Source organism: Amphibalanus amphitrite, unplaced genomic scaffold, assembly GCF_019059575.1.
Source record: "Amphibalanus amphitrite isolate SeventyFive unplaced genomic scaffold, NRLGWU_Aamphi_draft 000087F_arrow, whole genome shotgun sequence".
NCBI lineage: Eukaryota > Metazoa > Arthropoda > Thecostraca > Balanomorpha > Balanidae > Amphibalanus > Amphibalanus amphitrite.
This window is the reverse complement of record NW_024881583.1, coordinates 653,316-674,159: the sequence shown is the minus strand read 5'-3', so window position 1 is coordinate 674,159 and position 20,844 is coordinate 653,316. Positions and strand designations below refer to the sequence as shown.

The 20,844-nt window shown below is 53.2% G+C and overlaps 2 protein-coding genes across 3 annotated transcripts; one reads left to right on the top strand and one right to left on the bottom strand.

The window, feature by feature from the left end:
* Nucleotides 1-1,048: 1,048 nt before the first annotated feature.
* On the top strand, nucleotides 1,049-6,426 carry LOC122379928. Of its 2 annotated transcripts, none has more exons than XM_043362584.1 (4): nucleotides 1,049-1,456; nucleotides 2,546-2,938; nucleotides 4,656-4,880; nucleotides 5,618-6,426. In XM_043362584.1, the coding sequence occupies exons 1-4, from the start codon at nucleotides 1,275-1,277 to the stop codon at nucleotides 5,811-5,813; spliced, it is 996 nt and encodes a 331-aa protein (XP_043218519.1). In that variant the 5' UTR covers nucleotides 1,049-1,274; the 3' UTR covers nucleotides 5,814-6,426. The 2 variants fall into 2 exon arrangements, with proteins under 2 accessions (XP_043218519.1, XP_043218520.1); XM_043362585.1 differs by lacking the exon at nucleotides 4,656-4,880 and adding an exon at nucleotides 4,222-4,437 and having other exon boundaries at nucleotides 1,193-1,456.
* A 482-nt stretch (nucleotides 6,427-6,908) lies between these two features.
* LOC122379927 (BRCA1-associated protein-like) lies at nucleotides 6,909-20,449 on the bottom strand. The gene is made up of 10 exons (XM_043362583.1): nucleotides 20,157-20,449; nucleotides 17,509-18,232; nucleotides 17,056-17,245; nucleotides 16,547-16,682; nucleotides 16,124-16,250; nucleotides 15,346-15,489; nucleotides 14,212-14,377; nucleotides 13,659-13,892; nucleotides 10,660-10,815; nucleotides 6,909-7,788 (listed from the first exon to the last, which is right to left on the bottom strand). The coding sequence occupies exons 1-10, from the start codon at nucleotides 20,230-20,232 to the stop codon at nucleotides 7,612-7,614; spliced, it is 2,130 nt and encodes a 709-aa protein (XP_043218518.1). The 5' UTR covers nucleotides 20,233-20,449; the 3' UTR covers nucleotides 6,909-7,611.
* Between the last annotated feature and the right edge of the window lie 395 nt (nucleotides 20,450-20,844).

Below are 20,844 nucleotides of genomic sequence, written 5' to 3'. Positions count from 1 at the left end.
TCGTCACGTCGTGCGTGTGACGCCGCGTTACGCTCCACTGACGCTGTGACGTGGAGGGCGAGTGACACTGTAACAGTCCGAAGCAGACAGGCGATCGGGAACGGCCGTTGCGCGTATGTACATATGTATGTGATATTACTGGATACAAACTGAAAACACACGCCTACCATTTCGCAGCAGCGGCTCACCATGTCGCCCACGGGACTCCCACGCAGTCGCGCAGGACCTCCGGAAGAGCCTCCGCCCTCTGACGAGTTCCACGACATCAGTTGGTGAGTCATTTTATGGTACGCGGTAACATGTCCGTCTGCCGACTGGATTGGTGCAGCACAAGTGGCGTGACTTGAGCAAATTTGGCACTTGACTGTGGAGGGGGGGGGGGGGGGGGGGGAGGGGCACGGCAGATATGACGTTGGCGTGGCGTGATACCAGCGACCCAATGCCAGACTGATGCATCAATACACGCCTCGGAGCACATTACGACATGAAGTTGTTGCACCTCCGGTCTGACTTCACTTGGGTCCAGGAACTCAGCTTTGGCCGTGCCTTCCGTCGCTCCGGGGTAGACCAATTCAAACCGGGAATGCGGAACGTCCTGAAGACCGATGGCTCGAATAGCATATGCAATGCGAATGATTGTGCATTTGGAGTGTTTGTGAACTCACTCACCGACAATGCTCCTTTCTTTTACCCTGACTCACATAGGTTCTACCATGGCCTTTGTTGATTCGCCTACTATGGTTTTTGTCCTGATACACCTACTACAGTTTTTGCCCTGATACATGGATGTTTTTTACCCGGATACGCTTACTATGGTATGTGGCGCGTAGCCACCACTACTACCAATGACTGGGCCCGCAGTGACTAACCGGTAGCCGTCCTGTCTGCTTATGCTGCAGCACGTTCTGCGGCACCTCCTCGGCCGGAGACCGTTCGCTCCGACCCCAGCGCCATCCGTCCCTGGTCCTGCGCACCCCACCCCTCCCCTTCGTCTGTCTGTCTAGTGTGTGCCCGCCAGCGGCCCATTATCCCCTCTCACCCAGGGCCGCCTCCCTCTGTTGTCGCCGCCGAGACGTCCCATTCATCGGCCGCCGCGGGGGCGCGTCTCTGACGTCACGGCGAGCCGCGCGCTGATTGGCCGTCGGCGAGTGGGACCACGCGCCCGTGGGGTCACCGCTCCGAACGATGGGATATAGGCGGCGCCGGCCGGCGGCCCGGCCCATTCGGCACAGATAGCCGCGTGCGCCCGCATCAATCAGCGGAGACCACTAGCCATGAAGCAGTCAGGAGTCTGGGCGGTGGCGGTGGTGGCGGCGGCGGTTCTGGCCGCCCCGGCGGCAGCCAACAACTTCCTGGCGGTAGACTACCTCGGCGATGGCGAGCGGGAGACGAGGATCCACTTCGACCGAGTGCACGCCAAGGAAACGGCCATGGAAACCGTCGACGGCAACGTCACGTGAGTATTGGTGGAGGATGAAACACTAACGAATCCTAACCATAGGCCAGATCTGTGTCTGCGACGTTTACTTGGATGACCTGGCTTCTGCATTTCTTGAGATTTTACCTTCTAAACAACATTTTTAAAGATATGAAAGGTGTTCAGTTTCCATAATCATTTTAATTTCTTAGAGAACATTAAGCGCGTTTTATTAATGGCATTTTAATCGTCTCCGTATTTCAGTTGAGACAAGCAAAATAACACGGAACAAAAATGATAGACGAACGTGCTTAGGCTAAATCGCCGTCATCAGCGTTCTCCTTTTAGACGCTGATGACGGCGATTTAGCCGAAACGCGTTTGTGTATTATTTTTGTTCCGTGTTACTCGTCTCCGTGTATACTTGATTTGCATCACATTTTGATTTTGCTTCATTAGCCATTTCTAGTTCGTTTTTGATAGGCACGTGCACCTCTCGGCTATGTCCGACCCTGCTCAGTTCGCTCCATTTCAAATAGTTTGTCAGACACAGACCACTGCCCAGATTTCCCTCGCTGTCCCTCGTTACCTCAGTCCCTCATTACCCTGCTCCCTGGGACGGTAATTTCCCGGTGCGTCCGTCTGGCCTGGCTCGTAGGCCCCGCCCACTGGCATCGTACCACCGTGGCGCGGCGGGAAAGCCGGTCTCTCCTCCCTCCCTCCCTCCCCTCCCCGCTCGCACACCTGTCTGGCCAAAGACCGGTACAGCTGGTCCGGCTGGACAGGTGGCGCCACGTGGAGTCCGGCTCGTGGTGAACGAAAGGCTAACGGCACGAGTGAGCCAACGGCCACCCTCGTTTACCTGTTCTGAAAGTGATAAGAGCATCTGTTACGCGGTATTATCTGTGCTATGTGCAAACAGTCCGGCATTCCAGACCTCCAAAGCCCATTGTTTCCTCGGAATTTAGCGGTTGACGCCCCTTGCATACTGATGAGCTGCTGATTCCCGGACCTCCCCGGAGCGGACCGGCCTCGCCCGGGGCGCTGTCTGTCCTTCCAACCCGTCCGGCGCCGCCGCTGCTGCGGTACGAGCCCGCCGTGTGACCCGACCGCTCCCTGTCTGTTGCAGCCGCGGCCTCCACCTGTGGCAGGTGACCGACGGACGGCACTTCATCCAGTCCATCTTCACGGCCCAGGGCGAGCTCAAGGACTGCGAGTACATCCGCAGGAAGGACGTCATCGGCTCCTTCCTCGAGTCGTTCGACAATGACGTGGAGCGGGCGCGCCTGCTGGCCGCCGACCAGGAATCCGACGGCCAGGAGCAGCTGGACGTGCAGAACCGCATGACGAACGCGACGTTCACGCTGCTGGAGTCTGTGCCCGAGGAGCTGGCCGGCTACCTCGACTACAAGCAGATGAGGCGCATCTGCAAGGAGCAGCACAAGATGATCCGCAAGGTGGCCCACAAGAAGCATCACGGCAACGCGAAGGAGAAGGCGGACGCTGAAGCCTATATCACCAGGTAGGCTGAGTTGACTGTGTGTCGTAGTGGATTTCGGAATTGTGATTAACTCTGGTAATGGGGTATTATGTAACTCATGGTTCAGTATTGAAGTAGTAGTTATCAGCCTGTCTTGAAATTGCTTCATGTATTTCACGGGTAATCTTATCTCACGATCAGCCCGCTTTGAGTTCCTTCACCACTCTTGCGCCTTTTCTATCTGTGATCTATGTGTTTGTGTTGCCCGCTGTTCCATCCCGCTGCCGGTGTGACGCCGGCGGGTGACACTTCAGTGCCACTCGCCGGGGTCTCTGGTAGCGGGACGGGACGGCCACCGTGCCAGCCACGCCCACCGCCTCAGCCACGCCCACCGTCTCAGCCACGCCCACCACCTCAGCCACGCCCACTGCCCTAGCCATGCCCACCGTCCCAGCCTTGCACGCTGATTCCCTCTCCCCTCCCTGGGAAGTGCTTGTCTGCCAGCCAAACGTAAGTTTTCCGGTCGGAAACCGATCCACTGCATGCCAGCCGGCACTGTCGGCGTCGCTTTGGGTGCTAACCGTGTTTTCTTCACCGTTGAGCCGACTGAGTCGCCGTACGGTTCTACCATTATCGGTAGGCAACCGACTTTGGTGTTCACCTAGTTGTTGGGGCTTTAGTGCACGCAGTATTTTGGAGATTGGTTGTAACTCCGGGAAGTGTGGAGTGTTTTTAGGGCTGACTGTGGCTTACAACCGTATTTAAAGTTCGAATTTGGATGCTCACAAACTTTTCAAGTCAAAGAAGATAAGCCCGTTATTCGTCGGGTGTTCAATCCACACAAATTTTATAAGTAAATCCTGGGTGCTGTATCAATTTTTGATTGCATGACATGTACACTATTTTGTGATAGAAATATTGGACCTCCATCCGGCATCTTTCGCACGGAATACCATTCGTCATTTAGTTATCTGGCCTGCAGTCTCGGTTTGGGGGCCACTGGTTTGTCGTGGTCTTCGGCCGGGACGGGCGGTCTCTGTTTGATCACCACTGGTGTATCGTGGCCTGTGGTCCCGGTCGGAGCCTGGGCAGTGGGTTCCACTGGTTTGCTGGTCTCTAGTCTCGGTCTGGGGACCACCGATCTGTCGTGGTCTCCGACCGGTGACCGGCGGTCTCGGTCTAGGGGCGGTAGCTTGTCGGCTCCCGGTTTCGGTCTGGGGACCACTAGTCTGTCGTGGTCCCCGGCCGTTAACTGAGGGTCGGACCGAGTCTGATCAGCGCGGGAAGGCTCCGCAGTCCGCTGAGCGGCCGGCCGGTCGTTACAGGACGAAGCGGGACCTGCAGCTCATCTACCCGGGCACCAAGTGGTGCGGCGACGGCACACTGGCGCAGAGCCGCTCTATGATGGGCGGCCTGCACACGGTCGACCGCTGCTGCCGCTCACACGACTACTGTCCGTACGCGATCCCCGGCCTCAGCGAGAAGTACGGACTGTTCAACTTCCGACTGTTCACCATGTCTCACTGCATCTGCGACCGGAGGTAGGGAGCAGCGGACGCCGCGGGAGGCTGGCTCGCGACGCGACGGTAGGTGGAGTACCACAGCAGGGCAGACAGGCACCTCCCGGGCTATCCTCCCCTCCTCACCCCTCGCCGCCGACTGAGCAGCTCTGTTCCACCGGCTCTCCTAACCCGTTCCTCCACTCGGCTGGCTATCCCCGGTGAGTACCCAGACTGTACCGTGGCATCCCTGGCCGCAGGCACCGGCGCGATCTGCTGGATGTGTTCCGCGTGCCCGGCACCAAGTGGTGCGGCAAGGGCTACACGGCCACCACGTACAGCACGCTGGGCGGCTACGCCGGCGCCGACCGCTGCTGCCGGCACCACGACAAAAAGTGTCCCTACTGGATCGGATCACTCGAGGAGAAGTATGGCCTCTTCAACTGGGGCATCTCCACGCTCAACCACTGCGCGTGCGACGAAAGGTGAGAGGACGGCAGGCGCCTCCAAAACTCCGCGATAGAGTTATGGAGACACTAGTTGGAGCTGGTGTGGCTAGGAGGCCCTACTCTGAACGCTGGCCAGTGGTATGTGCTTTGCTGGTAGGGTTTTTACTGTGGGGAACGTGTTAACGCCGGACCTTTGAACCACAATATTTGCATTGCTGCCCAGTCGGGCGCAGACTGCCCCGCCGGGTAGTAACTCGGGGCGCCGACACCGGGCGGCAACTGGTCGTATCTGGTACAGTACAGAGCCGGCCGGTGTCTGTTTACAAGGCGCCCATGTAGTCCCGAGGTGCCCCCAAATCGGAGGAATCTGTGCCGGCTGGCGGTGACGGACGCCAGACCGCGCCCGGGGCCGTCTCAGGGGGCACATTTCTGGCGTAGTAGCCATCTCTGGGACAAGGTCCGCCCACCCAGTGATGTTGCAGTGCAGAGTTAAAGGTTAATGCTAGGCGGATCGTCTTACTACGCTTTCTTGCAGCCCACAAATAACGTTTGACATAAACGTTTTACCATAGACTTTGGAGCCACTCGCCACACCAAGCTTAGAACACTCTCTCGTATGTTTATCAGCATATTGTTAAATAACGTTTGACATAAACGTTTTACCATAGACTTTGGAGCCACTCGCCACACCAAGCTTAGAACACTCTCTCGTATGTTTATCAGCATATTGTTCCACCACTGATGATACTGACCACTTGTCCTTTCTGCCGCAGGTTCCACACGTGTCTGAAGATGACCGGCTCCGGCGCGGCCAACATGGTCGGCAAGATCTTCTTCAACATCGTGCGCACCAAGTGTTTCGTGCTGAAGAAGCGTACCGAGTGCGTCAAGAGTAGCTGGTGGGGCAACGAGTGCGAGGAGAAGCGGATCGTCAAGCGGGCGGCGCTGAAGGAGGCGCTGCCGTACTGAGCGCGGCGCGCTGGAGGACGGAGAAGATGGAGGACTGGAGGACGGAGAGGCTGGAGGATGTTTCCACGGACGGTCACTAGTCAGACCGCTGACCGCCGGCGGCACCGACAGCCCGGCCCGGGGACGGCTGAACGATCCGCCACGGTGTCTGTCCATCATACAGACGCCCGCCAGGCTCCCTCCCCCACGAGCGGCCCGGTAATATGTCGTACCATCTGACAACAAATGTCCGTGTCCATTTGTTGAAATGTCGATTCAAGTCTGCTACGGCCAAGGCCAAAGCCATGACATGCAATACTGTGATACTCACCTCGTGGCCACTACCCGTTTTCTGAGGCACGCCACGCTGCATGACACTCGTGTAAGCCCCCTAGATGACATTTTGTGTAGACCAGTGTACAGTGACCTATCGCTCGATATGCGGCCCGCGACAAATGCTCAGGAGTGTGTGTAGGTTTTCCGGGTGTCCCGGAACCGCGGACTGCAGTGTGTAGATTGAATGCTTATGTCAGCCCACTGTATCACTTGTCATACTCATTACTGTTTTCATCTAAACATCAAAGGCGCTCACGTTATTTTCGTAGAAAATAGGAAATATAAGCGATACCATTTACGATGAGTTTACGAGACGTGTGTGCGTGTCTGTCTGTGGACGGGAAGGAGGGCCGAGAGGGCTACTCGGTACCATTCGCAATTCCTAGTCAGTCTGTACCGGGTTCACTCACTACGGGGTTAATCACGTGTCGCGCCCACCCGTTACACTAATTACAACGGTTTCACAGCCCAATCATCAGCCCCCGAGCGGATGTGTCGCAACGCGGCGACTGCTGCCGCGGCGCGCGTGTTCGCCCCCGGCGACGGTAGCGGACCCGCCCCGGGCTGGAGCGTGTCTGCCGCACCGGGCAGTGACCGCGGTCGGCAGACGAGGCCACTGGTAGGGCTGTGCGGAGGCAGAGTGGAGACGCGAGATGTGCGGAGTACGGTACCCAAACAACTCACTTATCGCGCAATATCGAGCAGCCTAGTCCACCGTCATATGGCTCTCGTGTGGTCTTGAGCCATTATCGAGCGTCAGGGAGCGAGTAAAAAGTTGAGTTCACAGCGGTAGCTTGGATGGTGTATTGATGGATGTCGTTACACATGATGCATTATATAAGCACACACATTACAAACACTAATGCAAATCCTGCAGTGCAAATAGCTTGACTGTCGTGAATTAGCTAATGAGTAGCATAATTGTGGGTAAATAAGCCACACAAGTCAACAGACACGCGCCACATTCCGAGCAGAACATCCCGATAGTTCCCTCCGGGGCACGGTGGCGACCCGGGGAACACTGCACAGCTCGTGCGCATCACAGACGATTGTTGGTAACACCAGCGGCCGGCGCGGCGCGGGGCAGTGACGCGTCCGACCCACCCACTGCCCCTGGTGACGGCGGGCCGATATGGGTACCCAGTGAACAAACACTGGTAGCTAGAGGCAGCGACACGCGACACTCGACAGGTCACCGTACCGCCCGACACTGGTCGCCAGGGAGGCTGTCTTCCGGCCGAGCCCGAGCCGCCAGTCGGTGGCGAGGTGCCTCCTCTCCTCACCTTACACCAGTATCCCGGCGCCCGGTGACCTGACGCCGCCCATCACAGAACACCTGCTGAAGAAGATCTTCCCGGCCGCGGTGGTTTCCTTCCTCACAACATCGGAGCGGGCGACACCATTCCGGCGAGAGCAGCAACCCTTGCCATCAGGTCGCAGTATAGTTACCTTAGCGGTCCATCCGCGGCTGAGGCGCTCAACGTTACCGTTTTTTCCTCCGCGCGCCCCCGCCGGCAGGCTTGGTGGGCGGCGCATCGGGCACCACTATACTGCCCTCTGCTAGCTCCTGCTGCAGGGACGACGGCTCGGCGGCGATCTTCTGCTGCGCCTCCAGGAAGAACATGAGGTCGCGCACCTGCTCCTTCAGATCCTGCACCTCCTGTGGGCATTCACACAGAGGGAGAATATGTTACACAAACCTCAAATAATTGCACGGCGGGACACATTAGGACGTGTGGGACAGAGACGCACCCACCGTCTAAAGACACAGCCGTCTTGTAAAATAGCATAACACATAGGTGCTTTTACTTCTCCGTTGCCACGATAGTTATCGCGATACCCGATAGTATGCCCGAGAGCGACAACATGATACTGAGCATTACCAAAGGATAACAGCCGCCGCTGTCAAAATGTGATACGTGGTGTTTGGTGATAACATTACATTGTTCTCTCGCAGCCGACTGGTTCTGTGAATGCAGGCCACTCAACTCAGCACCGGACGCGCCGCCCTCGGCGCAGGTCGACACCCCTCCCCTGTAGTTACCGGGGGCCGGCGGAAGGCGGGTCAGTGTGAAGATACATCAGCGCACGGGTCAGCACGTTTCAGTACGTGGGGTAGGATACGGTGAGGGGATCGGTCTAGGAATCATGGTGTCACCAGGTCAGCAGGGGCCACCGGAAGGCCGCACGGTCAGTCTGGGTCAGGTTACTGCGGGTCAGCGGTTCAGGTCAGCGGGGTTCGATGGGGGATGGGTCAGCTAGGGGTTGTCGCCGGGTGGTGTGAGCGCTGGGTCAGCCGTCGCGCCCGTCGGAGACAGGGTGGGCTCGGCTCGGACGGCCGGTGACGGTATCTAAGGAGGCCGACGAGGTGATTGTGCGATCATTCTGGAACGAGTACCATTGCATCAAAGGATGTGTAAGAAATGATTTTCTTTTCACAAACATTCTTCTCTTTTCTTCTTCCCTTCATTTCTAGAATACTCAGAACGAACGGTCTGACATAGGTATCTGGATCGGTCTTGATTATGTTGCATATCTGAACCTGGGCAGCATTCCAATGAAACATTACCAGATCACGACATCTGAATTCTGAAGCAGCCTGAACATGGGCCAAAGTCCAATCACAAACAGTGTTTATCCATGTCTGAACAAGGTCCCGCCTGGACCGGCCACTAACCGCTCTCGGAATCTGTTCGCCGACTTCGTAAACATACATTGACCACTCCTATCTGGCTATATCCAGACGCTGGCACTGGGCCGCATGGAATCCCGCTCGGCATGACAGACCAGCACGGTCTGGTCCCTGGGGACCAGACAGTTTAATCCCAAAGACCAACGGTCCAGGCCCCTACGGACCAGCGAAACGTCCCGATCCAGCGGACCAGGTTGGGACCCGGTTCTTGATGGCTGATGATATGCTCTTGTCAGCCCTTGGCTGTCCAGCCTCCGCATCTTGCCGCGGACCTCAGGCAAAGGGTCCTGACTACTGTCTCGGCGGCTTAGGTAATACGCGTCCCGGTGACGGTCTCTGCCGTATGCATGCAAGCCGTCACAGGCGCTGTAGGCAGTCAGACTGATATAACGCAGACACGGGGCGGCCCCTCCCGACATCTCCAGTAGCTGCCAGTTCAGTGGCGCTGATGAAATGTTTCACAACCGGACAGCTGATGAGCCTGTGTGGATTTTAGGACATCTGGATGCTGGTGTTGAAAAAGTACAGATTTTGGTGCGCTGCGAATTGCGACACAAAAAGCAGGCAACCGAACGCTACATCGTTGCGTATAATAGCTCTAACAAATATATCAAAGACAATACCAAAAAAAGGTAATGTCACTGTATATGCCGTATACCCACACAGTCGAATGCAGTCTCGAAAAACTACAAATCGAACTTCGAAAGAAAAAAGGAAGCGCCTTGTTCAGCAACGATTCGCACCAACCAGACCCAGACCCAGATCCAGACGCAGGCACAGACGCAGCCCCTTGTCGCCACATTCCACACCTCTGTCCACTGACTGTCCAGTTCTGTCGCTCTCCATCTCACCCTGCGCCCTGCAGTGGCAGCACGCACCACAATATACATTATTCAGGGCACAGGCGGCCGGCCGGCCGCCGTTTTTGCTGCTCTCTATGCACACAGCGCACGATGTTTGCGTCGCTCACTACACTCACGTGAGGAGTAAGTGTCACAGACGACGGGCGGGCGTCAGGCCGGTGTTAGATAGAAACCCGATGCCGGCGCCGTGCTGCGTGGATTACACTGTTTGGGGCGGGGCGGGGCGGACCCAGACGGGGAGTGGCCGCGGAACGAGGAACCAGGATGGCATCGGGCAGGGTGCGGAAAACTACAGCGAGGGCTGGGTTAGATTGAGACAGATATTCGGATTAGCACCGAGAAGATATGCAAATTCATCAAAACACGGACGTTGGATGCTGGTCAAAACAAGGCGACTAAGCGACGGGGCTGTCAGTCACCTGCCAGGGCGGAAGGAAAAAAAACGGAGCCTGGAGGCATCCATACCGAGTTAGCAGCACGTGATCAGCCACCGTATCACGCCGTTCGACTCCCTGAATATCACGTGACAAGCGCAGAGAGCTAACAGCTCAAGTCAATGACGGGTTTGTTGATCACGTGAACAAGTACGTGACTAGTGCCAACAGCATGAAGGTCGGTCACGTGACCAGAGGAGAGGGCAGGAAGCTCTGTGGTGGAAGATCGGCCCGAGTTCCATCCCAGCTCGGAAACATCCTACTAATCGGTCGGGAATATCAACCTTGGCATTGTACCAACGCTGAATGGCGGCAAGAGCGATATAAACCATCCGCTTCGGTCACTCAGATCCCTTAACGAAAGACCAAGCACGCAGGGCTCCGCGAACAATCTTTCAATAGACGCAATCACCCCAAGTGAATCGGAGAGGTGACTATCTGGCGATAACTATAACTGATGAGCATACGGACATTATGCGTACATCAGCGAATGTTGGGTTATTCTCAGACAGTTATGGGTAAGGTTCGCCCGCCGATCTCACCTTGTCCTTTTCGCGTTTGATCTCGCCCAGGTTGGTCTCCAGTCGTTTCACGCGATCCTGCCACCCAGTCTGGTTCTCTCGCAGCGACTTGTTGATCTGCTTCTCCTCATCGAGCTCCTTCTGACACCGGTTCAGACGCTGCGTCAACTGCTGAACCTGCGGACAACGACAGAAGCTACGTCAAGTGCTGAACGTGAGGACAACTGCTGAACAGTGAACATGAAGGGCAGACAGTTTAGACGCTGTGTCAACTGCTGGATTCGAGAAAAGACAGAAAGGGTCAGACGCTGCGAAACTGCTGGTCTTGAGGGCAGGGGTAGAGAAATAGGCGCTCGATATCACCTAGGTAGTTATGTTCCTTTTATCACAAATCAAAAAGGAAGGTAGGAAAAATACAGGCCATACCTGTACTATATGCAAGGCTGGAGAAAGTGGGAAAATATCTTTCGAACTTCGCATTGGTGATAAAGTCGCAAAGGTGACATGGCTACTTGGACATCGCACCGGTGAAATGATAGACTGACGTTGAACGAATCGCAAATACAGGGAATTCGGAATATGGCCTGTAAGCAAAGCGGACTTAACAATGCAGAACCGTGCACTCTGCGCGCAGAGCGCAGCTCATACGTTCTACGTCAACAAAAACACATCATTACAAGGCAAAGGCGCAGTTGTTATAACGCTGAAAATCAACATGGTTGAGATGTGTTGATATACGACATATTTTCCGGCAATGCATACTCCGCAAAATCAAATAAAACCACACTTCAGGAACAGCATTGAATGTTTTTATTCGTAATGCGATTCTCCGAATTTATCATAAGAAGGAACTAGAAGGAAACATAACTCAGAGGGAGAGATCACATACGTTGAACATTACATAACCGTACAGCTTTGCCAACGGAAACTTACGGCGGCAATGCGCAGGAACTCATCATTCACCATGACTGTGCTAAACCTCCCTATCCTATGCCTATTGCGATCAACCATTAGCGAGAAGATGGATTGCTCGCGAAACATCCACGTTTGTCATAGAGGCGAAGAATAACTCTGCATCAGAAAAGAAAGCAAACGTAAAAAGTTATATAACCACCAATTCTTTACTTCCCCTGCCCGGCATGGATGACCATCTTGTATGTTTTGATATTCCGCCCGACTATGGGCCTAATGCCAAGGACGCCCTAACATCAAACACGCCACACGGATAAAATGAGGGCACGCCAGACCAAACCGACCCACACACGCACTGGAATAGCTCCGTTCCGCGCGAAACTCATCTCACGAGTACGCTGTATCTCGCCAGCGTCACTGATGGAGCCACGCCATGCGTCACACAGACCACAGTCAGTCACGGGTCAGAGCTACACTAAGGCAGTCCGTCAAGCCCGCGACGCAGCCAATGACGACGCAGACGTCCATGAACACGCCTGTCATGAGGAGGCACAGCTCACATTTAGCCGCTAACGAGTACAATGGAACGCTGGATGGGTATTCTAGGGAGGCGGGACGGAGAGGGAGGCGCGCAGGAGGCAGGGTCATGTTCACATGTGCGCATCGCAAATGATAAACCGCGACGCACCAACTGGCGGACCACGGGCCGGGGCGTGCAGTGTGGTTATGTAAGTACAGAGTAAGCCAGACACAGGTCCTTACTCATAGGTCATTGGAGACACAAGGTCAGCATGACAAGGCATTACAAATCCAGCTCCTCAGTCCTCGGAAGCAATTCAGAATGTTTGATTGCAATAAAGTGCGAACGGCTGCGGTCATTAAACACTTATAGTCGAGTCGACGCGATATTTATGCTCACATATGACTGTCGCATTGGACTGATTCTATCATGATAGGGCCTACCCATGTGTCGGTTAAAAGATCTAGCAAATCGGCGCGGGGTCCGGGCCAACGACCCTGCCGATCCTATAACTATGCCCTGCTGCATTGTGCGACCCCGGCTCTCGACTTTCGAGTTTAAATGGCCTTCGATCAAACAAGTGAAACTGGGGTTAGAATCAAACACTACCATCAACGCATGACCGCCTGCGTATGTTTGTCCTAGTACAGCCATGACCTTTTTTACTATCAGCTCAGCGTATACGTCAAGCACACGCCCCCTTCTGGGGCTCCGCCACGTCCGGCCGACCCACCCACGGAATGCAGAAAAACAAACAAAGTCCGGCGGCAGGACTGGGCGAGACGCCAGAAACGTCTGTAAACGTGCAGAACTGCCCAAAACACGGCTGGATGGAATGCTATCTGAGAGGGCCAGCGATCATGTGAAGTGAAATGTCACGGCGCAATTCCACGTCTGCAGAGCACTTGCAAATCATGGCCCTCGTTAAATCTGTTTTAATCAGCAGCGAAAGTAAAATTACTTGAAACAGGGTAGCTTATTGTTTCGCCGGAACAAGAGATGGCACCTCGGCCACCTCATGGAATTCGCTCACTTTCAAACCGGTGTAGTGGCTTCGTGGGTGAGCGTTTCACATGAGCTATAAAACCATTCAGTCCATAATCATGCACCACCTCGAAAGGACGGAAGGCGGCAGATAAAGTAAGCGCGTTCAATCTTGGCGGTAAGCTATAGCAACGGCGAATAAGTACAAGGCCTGCATGCGCCGAATTGTGTATCTATGACGTCAATGAAGGAATGACACAGCAAGTAAGCCCACCCACACTAAAACATGTTGATACGAGTGACTGTGAAACTGCCGCTTGACTAGGTCCAGTCGCAATGTCATAACATCTCCATTCGAGACCCATATATTCGACGTGAAACAGATAGGGAGAAAGGCGGAAAGGCAGGAAGTTCATTACTACCCATATGCCAAAATTGACCCAGCATAGACCCGTAAACCCAAAATATCATTATCAGCATTTGGTCCGCAATATTCTGGCACTGGATGTGTTACACTGTGTCGGCTGTGCCCGCACGGTGAATGCCCGGGCCTTTGTCCCTCACTTTTTCAACGTCTGTTGACTTTATCAGCTCCCGTGCTCACCTTTTTCTCGGCGGCGGCGCGGTCGCGGCCGGCCTGCTGCACGCGCTCCCGCAGCGTGTGCGTCTCCTCCACCGACTGCCGGGTGCGCTCGCGCAGCTCGTCCGCCTGCTTCTGTCCGTCCTTCTCAATACGGGCGATACACTCCTCGTAGTACTGGCGCTGTGACTGCAGCTGGCTGGTCAGCAGGTACGTGTACTCCAGCTGGATGCCCTCCAGCTTCTCCTCAGAGTCCGCCTAACGGGGGCGAAAGAGGGGACGTACAGTCACAGGGTAGTTGCAGATGTAATTGAGGTCAGTCGTAGCGTTGTCCGCACAGTGACACCTAAGTCGTCTTAGAACAACCGAAGCCAAGTGAGTAAAACGGCCAGGACCAGCATTACACTTAGTGCCCTGTACCCAGACAACTAGTCGGCAGCGGCGCCGCCCGTTCCCAACGCCGGTGCTTACGACGGGTACCCCACTACACCTTCCTGGCCTCACTGACCAGCCGGGACCTAACCGTGTACGTCCGCCCGGGACCAGCCTATGTGCGCCTCAGCCGGCCCCGACTCACGTGTTTGGAGTCGCGCTGTCCGGGCTCTCGTCCGTCCTCCACCTCCACCATCTTGCCGTCCTCCTTGTTCTGTACCAGCCGGTGCACAAAGTTGTCACCCACGTAATCCCAGACGCGCGTGCTGCCCACACGCATCGTATACGTGTGGCCCGTGTCCAGGAAATGACTGAAACAAGGAGCGACAATAAGAATCGCTATAGAGGAGAAGAGAAAGAGAGCGCGAGAGAAAAAGAGAGGAGGGGAGGGAGACCATAGAGATCTATAGAGAACCAGAGATGTATATAAGATCTCTATGAGGGAGACGGGGTGAGGGAGTGCGAGAGATGCCCGAGCTCCGTCGATATGGAAAAGCGACAAGTTACAATGTCGCCCTCTTACATGTTCTAACCGGTCCGACCATTTGTTGAAAAAAAAACACCAGGCGCCAAAAGCCAGATGTCGCTCTCCGCTCAGAGGCACTTTAAGTGCTTGCAAACGTTACATTAAAGGGACCCTTCCACCTTCAACTAAGTTAATGAATTGGCATAAATGTGATGTCCCTTGGCTCGGAACGATCAAAAATGAATATCTACCAAATTTCCCCGAAAAATATTCACTGGTTTTCAAGATTAGATTAGGCTTTTACTTTTGTTTACTTTTGGGATCTCCGCTGTATAGCGACTTATTTGGAAGCAATAATTTGGCAGTCTCGAAGTGCGGTAGACGTTGCGCGCAAAGCAGCGCATACCACCACGTGTTAACGATGGTTTTATTTAGTCTAAGATTTAAAAATCGTTAGATCTCCGCTGACGTCACAAATTCTAAGGGGGCATTCCAATGCATTAGCCCCTTAGAATCCGAAAACTGCAAGTTTGAAATTCCATATCTCCGAATTAAAGCATTTTTCGATGTTGTGAGTGCCCAAACCGGTAATTTCAGGCCATGGCCACCAATTTGGCTATCTCAACTCAAAACTAATGTTAAGGTGGGAGGGTCACTTTAAGCGCTAACGATATTACATATGACAGTCAAGATACAACTAAAGCGCGCCACCTCGCCTCCCCCCGTCCCCTACCTCCACCGTAACAACGTGTCAGCCAAACTCTTTTCCCACAGTTGTCCCGTGAAGCCCGCCGCCCGCCCCCAGCGACTGACCTGTAGGCGTGCCCTCCGACGTAGCGTCCGCAGCCGACGTGGCCGCAGATCAGGCAGATCCACAGACTGTCGCTGGCCTGGCACTCGAAGCAGAAGTTATCCTCGGCCTGCTCCGGGGTCTGCACGTACCGGCACACCGGACAGCTGCGGAAGGGTGGGGCGGGAGAGGTCAGCGGGTCCGTACCTTATTGAGAATAATGAAACTAGGCATCAAACAAAGCTTATACTGAATTGTTACCTTTTATCAAACGACTCAGTAAAACTGTAGAAAATTGTGAATTATTGTGAAAATGGTAAAATACGCATATGCCCATATTTGACCTATTTTACAATAAAAGTTTTACATTGCTGCCATGTTATTGATCATTTTTGCATATGTATATCTATTCATCATAGCAAAAAGCACCATCTCACATATTCAAAATCGCAAAAGTAGCTGCAGCTTTTGCAGTTTTACTGAAAAGTACACAGCTGCAGAGCAAGATTTACATTCATGCCAGAAAAGCATCGAACCAGTATGACATTCTGCAGAAGAACATTGCTTTTATCTTTTCTCCCTAAGCAAGCCTCCAACAGCTCCTTCAACCAAAGATACCCACTCCCGCCCAGACAATGACTCATTGCATGTACCATCTAGGCAATCCTGCACTCCCGCCTGAGGCATGAAGCCCGCGCGTTGATGTAACCCGTCTTCTAATTACATCCCGACGAACGCACATTATCTGCCCCAAATGTAACACAGCTGTATGAGCCGCGTCCTCAGCACTGCCCGACTGACCTGGTGTCTCCCCACTGGCTGAGGCAGCTGCCGTGGAACGTGTGGTTACAGAGCACGGTCAGAATGCCGTCCACCGACTCATCCATCCGCTCCAAACATACCGGACACGTGGGCAGCTCCGTGAATCCTGGCGACAGACGCGGACAGACGGGACGTCAGTGGGGGGCGCTAGTGGAGATCAGGGAGGGGCTAGTTCGGTAAAAACACTGGCTGATCGTGCACATTGAGTGGAAAATGGTACTCCGACGGACCTGATCGACATAACTGTACTTGTGTCCGCTTACGACAGTATCGAGTGTCCACCTCCACAGACCAGCAGTACCCACGTCCTCCATTAATTACCCCTGATCAATCTACATACATGGTATGGGCAGCCGCGCCTCCCATCTTACCTGGTATGGTCAATCCCGCCTCCCATCTTACCTGGTATGGGCAGCCGTGCCTCGTCGGATTCGTTGACCAGGTCCACGCGCGACACGTACACCAGGTGGCACGTCTCCGGCTCCAGGCTGTTGTACGCCACGCCGTTAAAGTTGCGGTAAAACTCGTCAGCCGCCGCCTGACGACACAGTGCGGAAGGACACCAGTGTGGTTACATGTTACACAAGGCTGGATGCCATGGTGGGCTACAGGGTCACACTAAACGGCGCTCCAGGGTGGCACAGCCCCACCAGGGGTACTCAGACAGAGCTGTAGCCTGCAGGTCGGCGGGTAGGGGCGTCCAGCGTGCCTCAAATCTACCGTAACAAACAGGCAGCAGCGTCGCACTCGTATGTTGTCATCCCCCCCCCCCCCCAACTATCAAGTTCATCTCTTCTGCCCACGACATTTGCTGCTTATATACTTATATTCATATGGTGTCAAATTCGAATCCACTCATCTCTTTTCTACCCCATTCCACTCTGCCATTCGTTCCTCCCCTCCTAACCCACCTGTGTTTTGAACTTGAGCAGCACCATGTACTGGTTGGGCGTGCTGTCGCGAATGATACGCATCCGTTCAATGTCCGGATAGCAGGCGGCCGTGAACTGCAGCAGGTCGTGGATGGCCATCTTGGCCGGCACCGACATCATACAGATCATCTCTGAACGTTCCGTCCCCTCCTCCAGGCTGGTCATCGCGCTGAGGGCGGACTGAGGCTGTCAGCGACGTCCGAGACCAGAAACATGCCGCCATAGACTCATGATAGACCGTAGGGTACAGGGTTCAGTGGAGAGGACGCAGCAGATGGCATAAAATCTGTTGGGTCTGTCATCTGACCGCACCTAAGCCGTAATAAAGTGGAACATTTGAACTATGAGTTCAATACAAATTGATACTTACTGGGTTTAGAAAGCTATACATATATTATGGTACATTACACAATATATTGATGAGACACTCACTTCTCCTTGTAAAGATGCAGCAGTCCCTTGGTAACCTCCACAAAGGGGTTTCCGGAGATGAACGGCTTCTGTTCGAGCGCCGGCTCGTCGGCCGGAGTGCCCTCCTTGCTGGGCCGCGGCGGCAGCGACGGCTCCCGGCCGGATTTGACCAGCTCCGCGTACGAGACCGCCCTGCCGGACGGACCCATGACCATGTCGCCGTCGGGCGGCGCGCGGTCGCGCTCCCAGCGGCGCGCCCCGCCCTCCGCCGACAGTGTGTCCGGGGAGGCGCCCGCCGAGCCGCCGCCGGCAGCCACTGGCGGCGTGGCGCCCCGCGAGGCCGCCGAGCCGGGGCTGGTGCCAGAGGGGCCTGCCGTGGCCGCCGAGCCGGGGCTGGTGCCCGAGGGGCCCGCCGTGGCCGCCGGCGGGGTGGCTCCTCGAGAGGCCGAGCCGGGGCTGGAGCCCGAGGCGCCGGCAGCCGCAGCTCTGGTGGAAGCTGCAGACGGTGGAGGCGTGGCTCCCTGCTGAGAGGCAGCTCCAGCCGCGGCCCCCGCCTGCACCTGTCCAGCCGAGCCCGCCGTGCCGGCGCCGGCGGCCGCGCCCTCCACCAGCCTCGGCATCACCGTTTCCACGGTGACGGGCCCCATCACGCGCCGGTCGTGCTGCCACCGCATCGGCCGTCTGCCCTGGCCGGACTCGGCATCTCCCGCACAGCTGCCAGACGACATTTTGGACAGCTTCGGGGCTGAAATGTGCAAACAGAGGCATGCCTATCAGCTGAACAGCTACCCTTTAAACATTCATTCACAAGCAAGGGTCTCATTGCTCATACATCACATAGTTTAGCTGATAAGTGAGCCCACATTGTTGATCCCCTGCTATGAATATTGAGTGCAAAGAACCCCTTTGACCACCACTCAAAATTAGCCTCTGGACATTTTCAGCTTCCAGGTAAACTTCCAGGTCAATATTCATCTCAAATCTCTTCCCACCACAGCAAGACTCATCACAAGGGCCAACAGGTTTGACCCTTAGATGTTTGACACATGTTTGACCCTTAGATAATTCATTCTGTATGTCTTTTAGCCATGAGGCATAAACCTGTATCACAAATTTGGGGTCAATTTACATGATTATATAAGTACCTCCTGCTCCAAAGACTGGAGACCTTAACTAGCCCCATGTGACCCATAATGACCCCTGTGAACCAGAGTGATCTGTGTGATCTCAAATTAGGTCACCCTTAGCACAGATGGTCCTGTATTGTATTTGTATTGCATTTGTATTTACATTCAAGAGCAGTCCACATACAAAATGTGTGGCAATTACTGCTCATATCCTGTCCTGGGCTTAAGGGCTAGAGCAAAAAATAAGTCACATAACTTCATAAGGTTAGCCCATGTTAAACTCAGGAATCATGTGATTCTAGAAGAATGGCACAATGATAGGCAGCTACCAAAAAGTCTGGCAATGACAGTGTCTGAACAGTCCACAATCTTTTTCAATATTGTAGGTACGTTATCAAAAACATCTCTGCATATGCTTTCACTTTGAAACCTTCAGCCCTGGTCAATGAAGGTTTGATAATCCTGCCATGTTAATGAGCCTTGACCACACAAGAAAATAGCTTTTAACTCTGGTTTCACCATAAGCCAACCAGCAAACATTGAAACAGACAATGAGCCACACCAGCAGGCAGAGGGTGACAACAACCCACAGCAAACATCAGTTGGGGAAACTACGAGGCGAATGTCAAAAAATTGATTGGTCAATAAATGGACTTTTGATGACCATATATGGGCATAAATGCAGCCCCCGCTACTAAGGGTGAAAAACGGTATAACAAGCCGGTACTTGCGGTATCGCGTCCACTTATTGGAGAGAAAAGGCTTCCATTTTTCACTAGGAATTAGCGTGATTTGATTAAATTCGGCGAATTGACTCGAAAATGGCGATAGGAAAACAGCTTTTCTGCAGGTTCTGGGCGTCACAATCAGCTGGCCATTCAATAAATGGATTGGTTTTATGAAAGAAAATTTTTTAAAGATATAATTTAACTACAATAAACAAAAATATTTAATTCTAAAATAATAACTTAACCACAATTAGAAAAACCATAATCAAAATAATAAAAATAATGACATTTTTAAACCATGGAACTGCTTACATTTTTTGGCGCGTCTGTTTCAATCTGCCATATTTGCCAATCACGGTTTGACCTTGCGTTGTAACTCTGCGATTTAGAGCCGCCAGTTAATTATGCACCGGGTGAGTGTAGGTCTTGTGTGGTTAAAAAACATTCTTATGCCTTATTTTTTCATTTGAATGCTAAAATTCATTGAAAAGATGAAGTTGTCTGATTTTATGACCATATATGGTCATCGCCCCGCCCACTCCAGCCGCTGATTGGCTAATCCAATTTTTGTTTGGCTCCTCGTAGTTTCCCCAACTGACATAGGCTTACATTGACACCATGTAAATTTGAAGCCCATGCTTTTGAAAGGCAGAAAATGTTAGAAAAAAGAGTTGCTAATACTTTTGCTAGGCTAGTCATGATTTTGATACAACAGCATTATGCGTCAAGTTGTCAAAGTGATCAACCATAATGCCACTTTGAGTAGATACCTACATCATCATTGAATAATCCATAGGTGGGTTAAAAAACTTACCAATATACTCTTCAAAGCCAATAGGGGTGAGGCCACTTGCAATTTCAAGCCTAAATGCACACAATGAGACAGACATAACAATAACCCATTAAAAGGCTGGAGAGAGTAAAGCGAGTTCAAATGTCAGCGGTTCCCTGCAAGAAAGCTCTGTTGAATTCTTGCTATAAGGTCTCCATCAGCATTCGATAAAGCGCACGAAATTCAGATAACAGATTCAACCAGCGACACAATGGACTAAAAAATATATCTGTAGGAATCTTGAAAAAATCAACCAACTCCCACATAGACACGGACGCGGGAATGAAACGATGTCCTACAAACAAAGGAAATCACTTTATGCACCTTTACTTAGTGGAATTTCAAACTTGAAAAATGGTTGTTTCCTGCCTTATCACGTCTCAAATATTCATTTGATCCATGAATTAATGAATTTAATCATTTACATCAAATGCATTACATATTTCGAATGAAATCGTGTTTTACTGAGATACCGCTTTTGAAAAGAAAAGCTAAATAAATCTTTCTCGAGTTTGAAGGAATTTTTTATTTGTAATTGGTAGCTTTTAACGGTTCAATAATAGCGCTTCTGTTACGAACATGTGAGAGGATGGTGGCACTAAATTATAATCATCAGAGGGCAATATAATTGGGCATTGTCTCATCCACTCAAGGTCTTTATTTCTATGCA